Genomic DNA, 15940 nt, shown 5'->3' with positions numbered 1-15940 from the left:
CAGTCTTTCAAAAATATTGTAACTTTGTAGAGTTACAATGGAATATTGTATTGTATATAATATTGCAAATAACAATCTTAACCTTTTTATTTAATAAAAATATTAATTTCATTTTATTAAAATTTAATAATTAAATGTTGGATATATTTAATATTGGATATTTTTAAAATTATCTTTTGTATTAAGTATTTTATTTTTTCATAAATGATTAAATTTTTTTGAAGGTTAATTTAAACAGAGATTGCCCATTTTGGGAAGTTGATAGCAGATGTGCAATACGTGATTGTTCAGTGAAAACTTGCCCTGATGTAAGATTTACTTTAATTTTTATTATTACTTTAAAAATATAATTGAGAATATGAAATTTTGTCAATGTTATAAACTTCTCACTGTACTATCCATTTATGAATATCAAGTAAAGTTGAAAGATTAATTTTTAAAATTTGCAATTTCATACAGCATATATTTGTTCAGCATCATAATATGATTTATTGGAATATAATATATTGTGCAATCAAATGTTCTTTCACCTCCTATAGTCAACAATAACATAATTTTTAATGTATGTTGGCTGATAAGCAAATAATAAAAATACAGTAATTTATATGTTGCCTAAATTTTGATATCAAAATTATATACAGATATAAAATGATTTGATAAAATCATCTAATGTTACTATTTCTTTCATTCATAATCTGAATTCTGATTTTTTTCTTCCATGTTTAAGTTATAAATATATTTTCTAATCTCATAAAATATACATTATTGTTATTTTTAACAAGGAACAAATTCCACCTGGAATTAAGGGTCAACATCAACCAAAATCCCATCATAATAAGGTAGGCAATGAATTTTTAAAATAACTAAAGTTAACATATATATTTTTTATGAATTCTATTTATAGAATATAAGTTCAGAATGATGAAATTCAACAATGTGATTTAAAATAAACTTTTTCAGTTAAAATTTTTTTATCAAAAGACTAAATTATTTTTTATATGATTTTTGAAATATTAATTGTCTTATCATTTGTCTATTTCTGCTTTTAAGTATTTAGCTATTGTCTCTTCTCAACCCTCTATTCTTAGCAGGTTTTGGTTATATATTATTTGAATTAGTTATTCCTAATCATTTTACAAGAAAATTAAATTTTAAGATTTATTATAAATTATAATTTACTATATAATATATATTTATATATTTTTACTGCCTGGATGCCCAAATCTAATTATAAAAAATATCTCTTATTGTCATTTTGAAAAATAAAAAATTACCATATTCTACATATATTGATTGAACCTAATATGCTCTGTTAAATTAAATTCTCCCAATATATAAATATTGATTAGTCAATAACAAGTAAATTTTGTATCAAACTCTGTAATAAAAAATATTTAAAAAATGTCTTAGTTCTAACAATAACATATAGTAATTTATGTCAATATTAAATTAACAGGCTAATTAAATTAATACAAGGCAGAATCAAAATTAAATGGGAAAAGAACAATAGTTTTTCTGTGTGAGTAGATATAATTAAAATATATTTTCTTCAAAATAATAACCATTTACTATCACATACTTTTGCCATGAAGAGAAGCAGTCCTCAAATTTTTTTTAACATCTGTCAGATGTAATGCAGCATTCTCAACTTGTAATGACACAAAGTTACATCCTTTTAGTTGCTCTTTTAACCTTGAGAAGACAGGAAAAATTTGCTGGGCCAGATTAGAAGAGTACAGCACTGTGGGAACACAGAAATCCATTGTTGGCCAGGTTCTGTTAGATATTGAGGACTCAATGAGTTATTGCATTTTCATGTTGTCATGAAGAACCTTGTGTGTGAATCTACATGAAATACCTACATTGTAGACCTGATAATCATCTAATTACTGACAGTCTCATCTGATTTCTTCCTAAATCCTAAGTTACTTTTATACTATGTACTGTAGATGGTCTGATTTTCCTTCTTTGAATATCTTGCACTACTCATAAACTTGGATCTTTAACATAAGAATTGTTTAGGGCAAGGGCATTTTGACAGTTTGCTATAATATTTCCCAAGTTTATAATAAAATTTAATGTTAATCTGTTGTTTTGTTTTTAATATTTCACATTTCAAAAATATTTGATCTACTATTTTTACTGAGTAATATTCTCATATATCAGTAAACCAGCTTAATACAGCTTGTCAAAACATGCCAAATTCTATCTCAATATTTAACATGGCCTTATTTTTTAACATTAAAATTTACTATAATATTGGAAATAAAATTCCAAAACTATCTTAAATTTTTGAAGTTTGAAAGCTTGATTTGTCAAAATTTGGGAAGTAATTTTCTCATTATGAAAAATAATTTAGACTCTTCTCTAAATTATGAGAAATATTTTTAACTTATATCAAAATATTCTATTTTTTCGAATGTCTTGAAAATGTTATATAGTTAATGACAAATAAATCATAAACATTAAATCATCCTGAATATATAATATTTTAAATTAATTTTATATATTATCAAATTTTTATAATACAGTAGAGCCTCGAAAACTTGGCACTCGATAACCCGGCACTCCGGATAACTCGGCCACACCCTGGCAGGGCAAAAAAATCCTTAGTTAATTAATTTTCATGATAAAGACAGCTTTATGCCTCATAAAGTATTTTTCTGAGGTCTGTCTTATCAGGTAAATTACTGTACAGTGTATTCATTAATTTTCATTTTCATGTAGTAAAGGTTCTATGCCTTCGTAAAAGACGTACAGTACTTTTCCTTTGTTTAAGGATATTTGGGCAGTTTATTCTTTGTTGTATTCTCAAGCAAACAATACATACAAGTATAGTACAGTATTTTCTGAGAACTCCACATTTGTACTTATTTTTTTAACGCCATTCCCGATAACCCGGCATTTTCACAAACTCGGCCACCCTTCGGTCCACATTAGACCGAGTTTTCGAGGCTCTACTGTATTAAGTTTAATTGAAAAACTATTTATTTACATTTTTAAATTTAATAACATATTAAATACAAATTTTTGATTGTGCAACTAGAATTTTAATGAGTGTTTATAGGATAAAAATAACTATAACACAAAAAGATCATCAACAAGATGCTTTTAATATTAATGAAAATATCTGTATAATTAAAATTGCATTTTAAGTTTAATTTATATTTTTAGAAAGTTTTTTTTCATATTTAATTTTATATTTAAGAAAGAAATATATACATAAAATGTATAGAAATTACATCTTGAAGTAATTTTGAAATTGTTTTAGTATTCTCAAGAAGCTCAAGATCTGGATAATTGTGATGAAAATCATGGTGGACTTGGGGCTGTAGATAGCACAATAAGGTATTTTGACAGAAGTATTGTTAAATAATGTTTTAGAATTAGAAATTTAAATATATAAGTTTAAATAAATACATAACTAAATGAAAAATTTTTTAAATGTGATAAATTTCTATAGTTTTAGTAATTTAATTAAGCATTTTTGTATATTTCCATTATATTCTATTGCAATTTGATATTTACAATGTAATACTATAATTTCGGTTTCAATATTATACATTTTGAATTTAATTTCTCATTGTGTTTGAAAAGTTTCTTAAAAATGGATAATTTTATTGTTTTAAAAAAATTTAGATGTATAAGATAGTAATTTGACTATTTTATTGAAAATTAAAACCAAAAATTTTAAATCTTGTTACATTAAATTTGAATGATTTTAAAAAATGAGTATAATTTTGAAAATAAAAATATTTATTAAGATTTTTTATTCTTCACTATTTATGTATATTTTTTAAAAATTATTAAATCGAAATGGCATGAAAGCAATACCATGATAAAATAAATATATTTTAACAATTATTCAGTTATTTCATAAAATTAAATTTTTTTTAATAATGAATTATAATTTTTGATTTAATGTTTAAAATTTATAGAATCTATAAATGATTTATATATGTTTATCAATAAAAATATATTGAAAGATAAATTCAATAAAAAATTTTTCTAATAAAACATTACATTACTAAGAAATAAAGAAAATAATAAGTGAAACTAACATAATATAATATATTTATGAAATATGACTAAGATCCTATGGATTTTGGCCTTTTAAGTGTCATGGTTAAATAATCATTTAAAATGCATTAAATGTTTGTAAATACAGGTGCCCCCATACTTACGAACAGGTTAGGTTTCTAAGGTTTCTAGTTCTACCTTTGTTCATAGTGTTCACTAAATGTTCATAAGTTGGAAACTAACCTAGAAAGTACATTTGTACACAGAATAATCATTTATTGTTAGTGTATGATTCTTCAATGTACTGTACTTAATAGAATACATTATGTTTGATTACCCAATTGCTACTGCTCAGTGGCAGACATTTTAAATGTGGATTTTACTTAACACACTTATTTTATAATATCTAGTTTCAGTGGTGTAGTGTGGGTGTCAGCCAGCCAGAGCAAAGAAAAATTTTGCCGTCCCCTTATTTAGGTATCTCAATTTAAAAGACTAAAATTCAGTTTCCTCACAGAATAAGTAATGAAAAATTCCATGCTAGTGTTGCCACCTTTTTAAAATCGCTGACCTGGACATTAGGTGAGGTTTGTTTGAACAGAAATTCCTGATGCATACATATGTCATTTTGTAATGCGAGGAATAATGTGAAGTGCATGCCGGTTCTAAATCAGTTACAGTTAAGGACTAGGGAGACTTGGGTAGGAGTAACGTAAGTAACCTAGATGACTTAGCTGTATTGGATGTTGGAGGTGTATATGAGTATGAATGAATCGTACAAGCAAAAAAAAAAAAAAAGAGAGAGAGAGAGAGAAGTCAACAGGTTGTGGGCAGTAAGTCATTTCCCGGACTGTCCTGATGGTAACACTGTTCTGTGCTCATTTCAACCGGTCCGAATCGTAGGTGCGACGAAAGTATGAAATGAAATGGTTCAAATTTTTACAAGATATTATTATTATTTATTATGAAATTTTTCTGCCCCCACTACGCTATGCCACTCTCTAGTTTTGTTTCCATGATAATAGAGCAACACTTCTTGCATTTACATCCACTGCTAGATTTACTACTGCATTTTGGACACATTTTTGAAGCACTAATCATAAAAGTATATAAAAGTTGCAAACAATAGTGAAAAATACTGTTATGACATCATTACAAACTTCAACACCTCTTCATGAGTAGCAATGAGCACCTCAAAATTCGAGTGAAAACAAAAAATGATGATACACAATAGAAATAAGCTCATATTAATTATTTATACTGGCCAAAAACTGACTTTAAGTGATCACCCTCAAGTGGCAAAAGAACTTCAGAATACATGCAAAATTTAAATTTTAAAGGTATAGTCATATTGTTTGTAAATCTGAAAGTTCATAAGTTGAATGTTTGTAAGTCATCTGAAAAGTTCACAGCATTTTTGCACATTTTTTTGTAGATTTATATCCTTCAATTATTTTTGTATTGTTTGCTGAATAGACATTAGACATGTCAGATATAATTTTACTGTATGCAATGTTTAAATTTTATTTAGTCCTGAAAATATATAAAGTAGAGAACATATACGACATATCAATATATATAAATTCATGAATAATAATATAGTAATATCTATAAAAAACATTTATGTATAGAAAGGATGCTTTGGTTAAAAGTAATTCTTATATTTTTATAAACTAAAATATATTTTATTAAATTATTTATTTTTAGTAATAGTGAATAAATTGAATATTAATGAAGTTATAATTTAATAATTATGTTAGTGATGAAAACAAAGAAGAATTTGCAAGATGGCAACATCATGATAATGCACAAGAAAACTTTTGTGAGTTAGATGGTAGGTTTTAATTTTGTTTAATTTTATAAATTATTAATTTCTGATAGAAATTATTTATTTGGATCTTATGAAAATAACATTTAAAAAAAACTGACTATTTCTAATCATATATTTTATTAGCAAAAGTTTATCTTTAGATGTTTATTCTCAACAATAGAATATATTATTTGATACATGTAAAACAGCTTTATATGCTTCACCGGGGAAAATTTTATCAATTACAACTACTATAGACAATGGAGAATATTAAGCTCATTATTTTCTAAATTTCCTTAGAAGAGAAATTAGAAGTGTATCACATTCATGTTTTCCTTTCATTTTTCTAGTTCTTGTTGTGGTATGGTCATTATGGCTAGTTTACCTTACTCTCTAACTATGAGTACACTGAATTCATAGTGATTGCTATATTTTCTTCATTTTTCATTTTTGTTTGATTAAAAAATTTTTTTTGTTTGGAAAAAGGAAGTTATTCTGTTGTGATCTGATCAATCGATGGCTTTAAATTTTAATATTTATATCAGTGATTCACAAACATTATAAAGAAACACCCTGTTTCATAAAAAATTCTTATACCCTCTACACTTTTTCTAAAAACATACAAATGGTTTCTTATGCTGTATTTTATTCTAATAAAACAATCTTAGTTTTTGATAATACACACTTATGTTTCAAACAAACAAAAAGTAAAGTAGCAGATGGAGATATTTACTACTAAGTGAAATTAAATTTTGATGATGCAATGAATACATTATAGTCATAACCACAACAATAACTTAATCACTTTTCATTTCATTAACATTATTATATTGTTAGTGTTTTTAATGTTATATTATATTGACACTAGTGGATAGAATATCATGTATGTGTGCAAGTTATACTTAAAAATAAACAATAATAATTTCATCATGTCTCTCTAGAAGAGTCTTGTACCCCTAGTTTCAAGAATCACTGATTTAGATTCAAAAACTGTTTTAAAGATGATGATATGTTTTTAGTTTTTAATAATTTAACTTATTAAACAAGTTTCAGAAGTTTGGTAAATATAGTATCAATAAAATTTTGAATTTTGTAATACAAATTATTTGAGATATAAGAAGTTAAAAAAAGTAAAAAGATTAAATTATTTTTTTCTTACAGCACACAATTATTTCAATATAGCATTGTTATTAATGAAACTTAATTTGGTCAAGTAAACTGATTTTTCATAGATTCTATTTCAATTTAAATTTCATTAGACATTAATTTTAAAAATTAAATAAATTTATTAATTTAGAAAAAATTTATTGGTTTATTTGAAATATGAGTTTTTTTAAATACTGAAGAAGCATTTCTTATATTTTGACTTGTTTGCAGATGAAACATCAATTGACATGCAATATGTTGATCTTCAGCTTAATCCTGAAAGGTACACTGGTTATAAAGGAGCATCTGCCCATCGTGTTTGGAAAAGTATTTATGAAGAAAATTGTTTTACGTAAGTTTTAAATATAACAGTTAATTACTTTTATCTTCATCATCTCTTAACACTATTTAAAAACTTATATTATTACTATTTAGTTTGCGAGATAATTATGGTCCCTATTCGACTTCAAGAAACATCAATTGTAAGTGTACATATTTTGTATGAGATTAAACTATAATTTTAAAAATAATTATAGGTCCTTACAAAATAATTTCAAAATTTAGCTTTCATCTAACCATATTGTATTATTAAAGCAAGTGAATCATTGCAAAATAATTTATATATTGCATTGTTCCCATTTATTGCTTTGATGATAATTATTTAATATATTGATTTTTTAATATTTATAATATATATCAGCCATTGGATTAAGTATAATAATAAAAAATTGAATAAGAGAATTAAATATCATAAAATTCAGTAAAACTTAGCTTTATCCAAATTAAATTTAGAAAATAAACAAATTATTTAGTATGGAATAATAATGTAAAAAACAATTATAATCCAAAAAAAGTAATGAAATGGCATCAACAAATATCTTTTAAAACTGAAAGAAAACTTGGACATGTTACTACTTCAGACCAGAAAGTCTCCAAAAACTATATGAACTATACTTTCAATATGAATTGAAATAAAAAATAAAATTGCTAAAGTATGAATTATCAGAATACTATATAATCGTAAACAATTAAACTATTAGCGGTTATAAAGAATAACAAATTATAACANTTTGCACAAAGGACAAGGGCCTCGCAAAGATCTGCTGCCCAGAGCCTCGCAATGGATAAGGCCGCCGCTGCCCATAGTGCACTAATGGAGACTTGGGCTACTACCACATACAAACACCATTCACGTGCAATGTGTAGTTTTGGCGGAAAAGTGAAATATAGGGACACACACGTCCATTTATATATATATATATAGAGATTATCATTTTAAATATTACAAAGAAAATTAATTAATTATAGAAAAAACATGTCAAAAATTTTATACAATTTAATCATTATTTGTTAATCTTAGAATAAATTAATTTCTTCATAGTTATTGACTAACAGGCCAAAAATTATTTTAAAAGTTTTATTGTTATAGGCATTCTACAAAAAAATCAACATCAGAATAAAATATAAAAAGAATAAGAAAGTGTTTATTTAAAATTAAATATAATTTTCTATTAGTCTGGCTAATAATCAAAAAAAAATTGTCTACAATATGATAATAAAGTCTGATAATTAGAAATTGATACAAATACAAGAATTTATTACATATTTTTTTAAAGAGTAAAAATAATTTTTTTATTCAAATGTGATGAACAAATACTTATAAAGACACATGTTAACACTAAAAATTCTGTAATAATATTTTAATGGTATTGATAGTTATTTCACAAATGTTGAAAATCACTGAGTCTTTGTGACAATGATGTACATATATTTCTAAAATGAATACATTATATTTTTGACAGCTTTTTGCAGTATTTGTGTACTCTTATAATACAGTAGAGCGTCGTTTATCCGAATCAATTGGGGACTGGGGTTGTTCAGAAAATTGATATTTCGGATAACCGATTATGTATGAAAAAATATATTAACCTATCGCATGTTGAAATTTTTCTCCATTGCGTGTCACTTCACGTTGAATTTTCGTCGATGTTAAGCCTAATGAAGACTATTGTATCGTTAAAAATTATTTTTTTATTTTGTACAAACAAAATAAATATACTGAAAAATATAAAAACAATAAAAAATTATACTTCAGAAGTTAATTTAGTATCAAAAACGTAAAATATTTGAGTAGTCCAAGACATAGCCAAAGATTGCAGTGCCACAGCACTGGCAAAAATTTAAATTTGCTGACTGGATTTCTTTCGGATAATTGACTTTCGGATAAATGACGCTCTACTATAATGATATTAAATACTAAATGACCAATAAGTGTATGAATTCCTCCTATTAACAAAATGATTTATAATTTTTGAAGACAATTTTTAAATGAGTAATAATGTTTTACTTTTATATGAAACTGAAATACTTTTACATAAAATCATCTGCCATTAGCATATATTACTTGTGATTATGAAAATATTATGTTCCAGCATCTACTAAGCTTAAAACTGAAAAATATTAAATATTTTTAATTATATTAATAAACCAACGATTACTATTTTATAAATTGTAGTTTTTCCAGTTAATATTATTTCTCTAAATAATAATTTGTTTTTTATTGTTTAGAGAAAAACTGCTTAATGTTTAGCATCTATACATCTATTACAATTGATTAAATTGTATATTAATATATTAAAAGTTTCTTGTAATATTTTTAATAATTTTCAGAATCCGTTTTATAGTATAAAATGAATTTAAAAATTTAATATGTGAGTTCAATAAGCAAAAATTATAGAAATTTTGATATTAAATCAGAATTTCTGTAATTTCTTAAAAACAAATTTCCATATAGAAAATAATTTTTTAAAACTGACTAGTTTAAGGATAAATCAATGGGTGCCTAGAATTGAAACTTAAGCATTAATCTGTATGCAGCATATTTTTAAATAATAAATATCTAAAAATTGAATAAATTTTATAATAAAATATATATTGAATTTTGTATATTTGTTGTTGTTGTCAGTTCATTACTTTGAATAAAATTAAATAAACAAGTTTTACTGTATTTCTAAAATATTTATTCTATTGTAAAATTTTCCATAAAATTATCAAAAAGTAAATTATTACTTCTATCAAATAGGGATTGAAGTTATAAATCGTGAGTAAAACATTTAGAAATTTTTATTTATACTTGAATTAAAGTGAATCTTTTCAGTTTAAAGCACAGATATAAAAAATGTTTGCATTCACTGTCTTATTATTATTTTTTTAATATTTTATCTTGCATAAGAAGTTAATAATAAATCTCACAACATGTAACAATCTAATTGAAAGCTTTGTTTTATAATAATGAAAGCCCAAAATACAAAAATAAATTCATTTGTAATATTCTGAAACCTGTGAAAAATTTTGATGTCATTTGGCACTTTGGCTGTTAATATGCACCACATAAATTACATAAATAATTATATGTATATTTTTTTAATAATTTCTTTTAAAGAATAGAACTTAAAATATTTATAATGATGATTACTGTTGGCATTGGACAATTGTCATGTATATTTAAATATATTATTTAGCCATGTGTCTAGAAAAAAGAGCATTTTACAGAGCAATATCAGGATTGCATACGAGCATCAGCATTCATCTTTGTGCCCAGCACTACACGAGAGGTCTGTTGCATTTGATATTTCATTTAATCAAATATAACAGATTTAACAAGTTTAAATAATTGCAGCTAAAAATGGTTTTAGTCCTGGAGAATGGGGACCCAATGTGGAAGAATTTAGAAAACGTTACGATCCTGAACTAACAAATAATGAGGGACCTCAGTGGTTAAAAAATTTATATTTTGTGTATCTTCTTGAGTTAAGAGCTATAGCCAAAGCTGCACCATTTTTAGAACAAGAGTATTTCTATACTGGTAACGAAGAAGAAGATGAAAGCGTTCGACAAGCAATAAAAGAGATGCTTCAAATAGCAAAGTACATTTTTCTTTTAACTTACTAAGACATTTTGTTTTTAATTTATAAATAAAAATTAAAAACAAATTTATATTCTCATTTTAGCTCATTTCCTGATCATTTTAATGAAAGTGTTATGTTTTCTGGAAATAAAAAGCAAGCAAAGATTATGAAGGTAATAATAATGGTTTAAAAAATTTAAATGAACATTTAAAATTTTAAATATATTATCCTTTATCATGTTTATTCTAGGAAGAATTTCGTAGACATTTCTGGAACATCTCTCGCATAATGGACTGTGTCGGTTGCGATAAGTGTAGACTTTGGGGAAAACTCCAGGTAGATATCAATTCATATAATTAAAAGAAATTATTTATTAAGTTTAAAACTGTTTATTATTTACATTTCTGTTATAAAGGTTCAGGGATTGGGAACCGCTTTCAAGATATTATTTTCTGTAAACCAACTAAAAACGTTTGATAGTAATGTCAAAAAGAATCGATTTCATTTGACAAGAACAGAAATACTAACACTTTTTAATGCATTTGGAAGGTAATAATTCAATTGAATATAGTAGAATGTATGAAACAATAATTTAAAACAATAAAATTTATCTATTGTTTCTATTTTTTAGGTTGTCCAATAGTGTTTATCAACTTGAAGTTTTTAGAAATTTATTAAAATCAAAGACTGACTAAGTTCTGTGGTTATTTGAATATGCCAATTTTCGTGCAAAATGATAAAAGATAACATTTTGAATGATTTGATCATAAACCAACAACTTTGGTTGTAAATTACTTTTTTGGTTCAAAACACACTTTTTATCAAAATTTGCTGTAATCCTTCAGGAAAACACATCACGAGATGTTTCGGAAGACAATATTGTCCAATAAAACTCTTATTTATATACAACCTGTAAAATGGCTCATTGAGCATATCACTCTGAAATTTATCCTACTTATTTTTTTTAACATGTGCCTTACTGATGTTTGTGTATAACATGCATGAAATTATTGTTAACAGTATTATATAATAATATTTTGTTCTCTATAACCTCAATTGTTTTTAACTTTTATTGTTATTCTAGTCTACTTTGTTTTTTGGGTTTTTTTTTATTAAAAAAGTTTGATTGAATTAAAATTTGTCACAAAAATGTAATTAAGTTTTTAATTATCTAGGTACTTCATATATATACTGGTATATTTGAAGTGATATGCCCAATGAAATGAATGAACAAATTGTTTTATGAATCTGTCTGTTTGATGGTGTGTTGTTTACATTCCAAGACTATTCTTTTTGTGATCTGTTGTTGTAAATAAACTGTTTATAATTTGCATAAATATTAATTTTCACTTTTACTTTCCCTGCTGTTATGTATACATAACAAGGGAAAGTATTGGAATCATGTCAATTTTAACTATCCAAGTTTTTTTTCAAATCTCCACATTTTGAGAACTGAACAAAGTAAAAAACATTTGCACACTACCCGTGCATGTTGGCATCCATTACATTTAATATCTTTAGATAGGGATAAAGATCAACAAAATTTTGCATGGTAACTCACATATAAGGAGCATTGATGCTATTAAATTTTAATGGTTAAAGGTCAAAAGGGTGGGGAGATAGAAGGAAGACTTGTCATCTCTCAAGAGGGATCAGACTTACTTACTATTAGCGTTTACAGATTTTTGTAAAACTCATCTCTACTTTCAAGCTTTTTGCTGTTTTATAATAATAATAGTTATTTATGATAATATCTCATAACAGATGGTGCCCCACACATACATATAAATACAGTAAAGCATCGATTATCCAACCCCCGATTAACCATCACATCGGTTAACCGACCGTTCTAGTCGGCAAATTTCAAATGTCTGCTAGTGATGTGGCACTACAATATTTGGGTATGTCTTGGCTACTTTGATATTATTTTTGGTAAATTTTTGTGTGTTTTAGCTGGCAACACTGGCTCGACCATGAAAGGGAGGCCAGTATTTAAACGAGACTTAATTTTCTAATTATGAGTGGTGGTTTGTTTTGTGATCAATAAAATAATTTAAAAATAATTTTTAACGATACAATAGCAACGATTATTATTTAAAAAAAAATTGTTATGCTTAACATCGATGAAAATTCAACGCAAAGTAGGTTAATAGCGATATACTAATTACATGGGATATACTAATATACAGTAGAACCTCGATTATCCGGACCTCTATTATCTGGATTTTCGATTATCCAGATTGTTCAAAATAAACAAAAATTTTACGAATTTGCTGATTTGCACTTGGCGAATTATGACACTGTTTATGTACGTGATGGAATGTATAACATTTTTTGTTTCAACAACGTCTCACCCGGCACAGTGGTCGTAAACTCTTAAATATATTTTGTGTTGTAATAAAAATATAACTTGACATACGTATTTATAAATAATTTATACTCAAATTACATCATTTCTATAACCAAGGGCGGCATAAGGCATGGGCAATGTGGGTCACCACATTGCACATGCCTCGCGGACCGAAGGGCCTCGCACCTCGAAGGTTTATGCATTACTTAGAAGCCGAGAATGCGACGAAAATATTTTACTCGTCATAAAACGATAAATAGTTTGTCAAATTTTTATTCATAAAAATGCAGTTTCAACTGCTTTTTATTTTATAAAATCCGTATTCTTGAGCCACCAGAGGGCCTTTTAAACAATAGCTAGTCTGTTAGCACTGATCAGTAGTAGTCCAAATTCAATAAAACATGTTTCTTGAAAATTTGATCACGATTTAAATACAGTATTTATTTTTAATATTACCGATATGTGATCGAAAAGAAAACGTGTTGTATTATCATTAAAAGACAAATTAAAGTATTTGTTTCGATTATCCGGATTTTTCCTTATCTGGACTACCTTCATCCCCAATTAGTCCGGATAATCGAGGTTCTACTGTACTATATTAATAATGTATTTTTTTCATTCTTTTCCATTATCCGACCAACCCAAGTCCCCAATTGAGTCGGATAATCAATGCTCTACTGTATTGTATTTATATACTAAATAAGAAAAATTTTTTATTTTAATTTGTAAATTCTATTTTATGGTAGCGCTAACATATAACTTTGAACAAAGGCACCTGTTATCTAAGGGGAGAATTGATTTGAATAGAATTAAAATAAATTCATCTCAACTATGTGAAAGTTGTAAAATATTAGTGTTCATTTTAATTAATTTATTTAATTCATTTAGTGTTTATTTTAAATACATAAGCATTTATTACTTAATTTCCATTTGTGACTTGCAACAGCTGATGAATACAGTTAGTGATCTACTAAAAGAAAGTGACACAAAAATTGAAACAGACATTTGGCATTTAAAAAGGAGTGGTTGTATTTTGTAGTGGATAGGAAGTAGAAATTTTAAAAGGTTATTACTTTAGAAACACTAAGGTGCATTGCAAAAATATAAGGCCATCACAACTTTTTGGAATGATAAATTTTTATCACACTTAAACAAAAAACTAATGACAGGAATAAATGGAGATGTAAAAGAATTACATATTTTATTTAAAATTAAAAATGAAAACGAAAATATAAATTTTTCATTAAAAAAATAATGGTGTTGCAAAAACATAAGGCCAGTGCCATTTTAATAGTGAGTGAAACACCATTTTAATACAATAACCTTGTAAACTCTTATCTTTCATAGAGTTAACAAGATGTTGCAGCACATTTAAATTGATTTTTTTTCCAATGCAATTATAATTATAGCGTTGAGTTGTTCAATACTGTGGTATTATTTCCTCCTATATACATGTTGCTAGTTATTAGACTCCATAGATTTTCTTTGGGATCCAATCATGGGAATAGGGAGCCCAATCCATGACCTGAATGCCATTATCCAGTAACCACTGATAAGTGAAGTCTGCATTGTGAATTGGTGCATTATCTTGTTGCAATTGCCAGAATGGACTACTAACTTTTTCTGCAAATGGCATCCTTAGGGTTTTGATTGACCCAACTATCTTTGTTCAACTATTTATGAATGTTGAATTAATTTTTCCAGACCATACAAAACCTGCCTAGATCATAACTGATTGCCCTTCTTGCTGACAGTTGGCAAGGGTATTTAGTACACTTGAAATTTAAAAATTTAAACTGAATGTCCAATTTGTGGAACATCTGTTTAAACTTATTTAAAAACCTGATGATGAACTATGGTAATAGGTTGAAAACATTTGTGAATAAAGAATTCTTCAATAAAAGGTGTGGTAGTAAAATTGTATTCTCTCTCTGATGAGTACACACGATATGAATTATTTATGATGATTAATATAAAAATTACTTTTTTAATAAAATCTCATTACATCCAGGTAAGTTACACAACTCGTAGATTTTTTACTTTCCCAGTTCTGTTATATATAACAGAGGGAAACTATAGTGATTGGTCAAAACTGACCCCCCCAGATTTTACAATTTTGGACTCAGCACCTTAAAACATCAAGAAATGAAAAAAAAATTTGGGGATTATTTTCTGTGTGTGTGTGTGTAGGGGAGGCATGATTTTACTCACCCTCTTTGAAGCTTAAGGCCCTGTACACTAGGCGTTTTTCAACGAGCGTTTAGCGGAGCATGCGCACTGGCTCGGTTTGGAAATGGATGTGGAAGTGATTGCTTGTGTGTGGCTCCTCTATCGTCGCTATAAAAGACGACGGCGGAGGCAAAGAGAATTTTGGGTGCACCCAATATTACGAGATAGACTGACGCATGAAATGTTTGCGACGTTGTATCCAAAACTAAGACAAAATAAATTCAAGTTTTTTAATTCTTTTAAAATATCTATAAAATCCTTTGACGATGGTTGGTCTCTTTTAGATTTCATCAATAAATAGATCAGTATCGAAATGATCATTCTCCATTTCAGCACATATATCTCAAAGTGCTCGGCTGACGCCCGCAAAACGCACGATCGCATGTACAGTAACATGGCAGCACATATATCTCAAAGCGCCCGTAAAGCGCTCGCAAAACGTGCGTTTTAACAAAAATCTATAAGCGCTCGCAAAAC

The 15940-nt window shown here is 26.6% G+C and overlaps 1 protein-coding gene across 1 annotated transcript; it reads left to right on the top strand.

The window, feature by feature from the left end:
- Nucleotides 1-218: 218 nt before the first annotated feature.
- On the top strand, nt 219-12222 carry LOC111618306 (ERO1-like protein beta; the record flags this gene model as incomplete). The annotated part of the gene is made up of 12 exons (XM_023359804.1): nt 219-308; nt 783-839; nt 3272-3348; nt 5781-5854; nt 7208-7328; nt 7412-7458; nt 10498-10590; nt 10656-10902; nt 10987-11056; nt 11134-11220; nt 11300-11433; nt 11516-12222. Coding segments are annotated over 12 exons (1161 nt in total), but the record flags the coding sequence as incomplete, so codon positions are not given.
- Between the last annotated feature and the right edge of the window lie 3718 nt (nt 12223-15940).

Source organism: Centruroides sculpturatus, unplaced genomic scaffold (assembly GCF_000671375.1).
Source record: "Centruroides sculpturatus isolate CEXI.00-Female unplaced genomic scaffold, Cexi_2.0 scaffold92, whole genome shotgun sequence".
NCBI classification, from domain to species: Eukaryota; Metazoa; Arthropoda; class Arachnida; order Scorpiones; family Buthidae; genus Centruroides; species Centruroides sculpturatus.
This window is presented reverse-complemented; position numbering and strand designations above follow the sequence as displayed.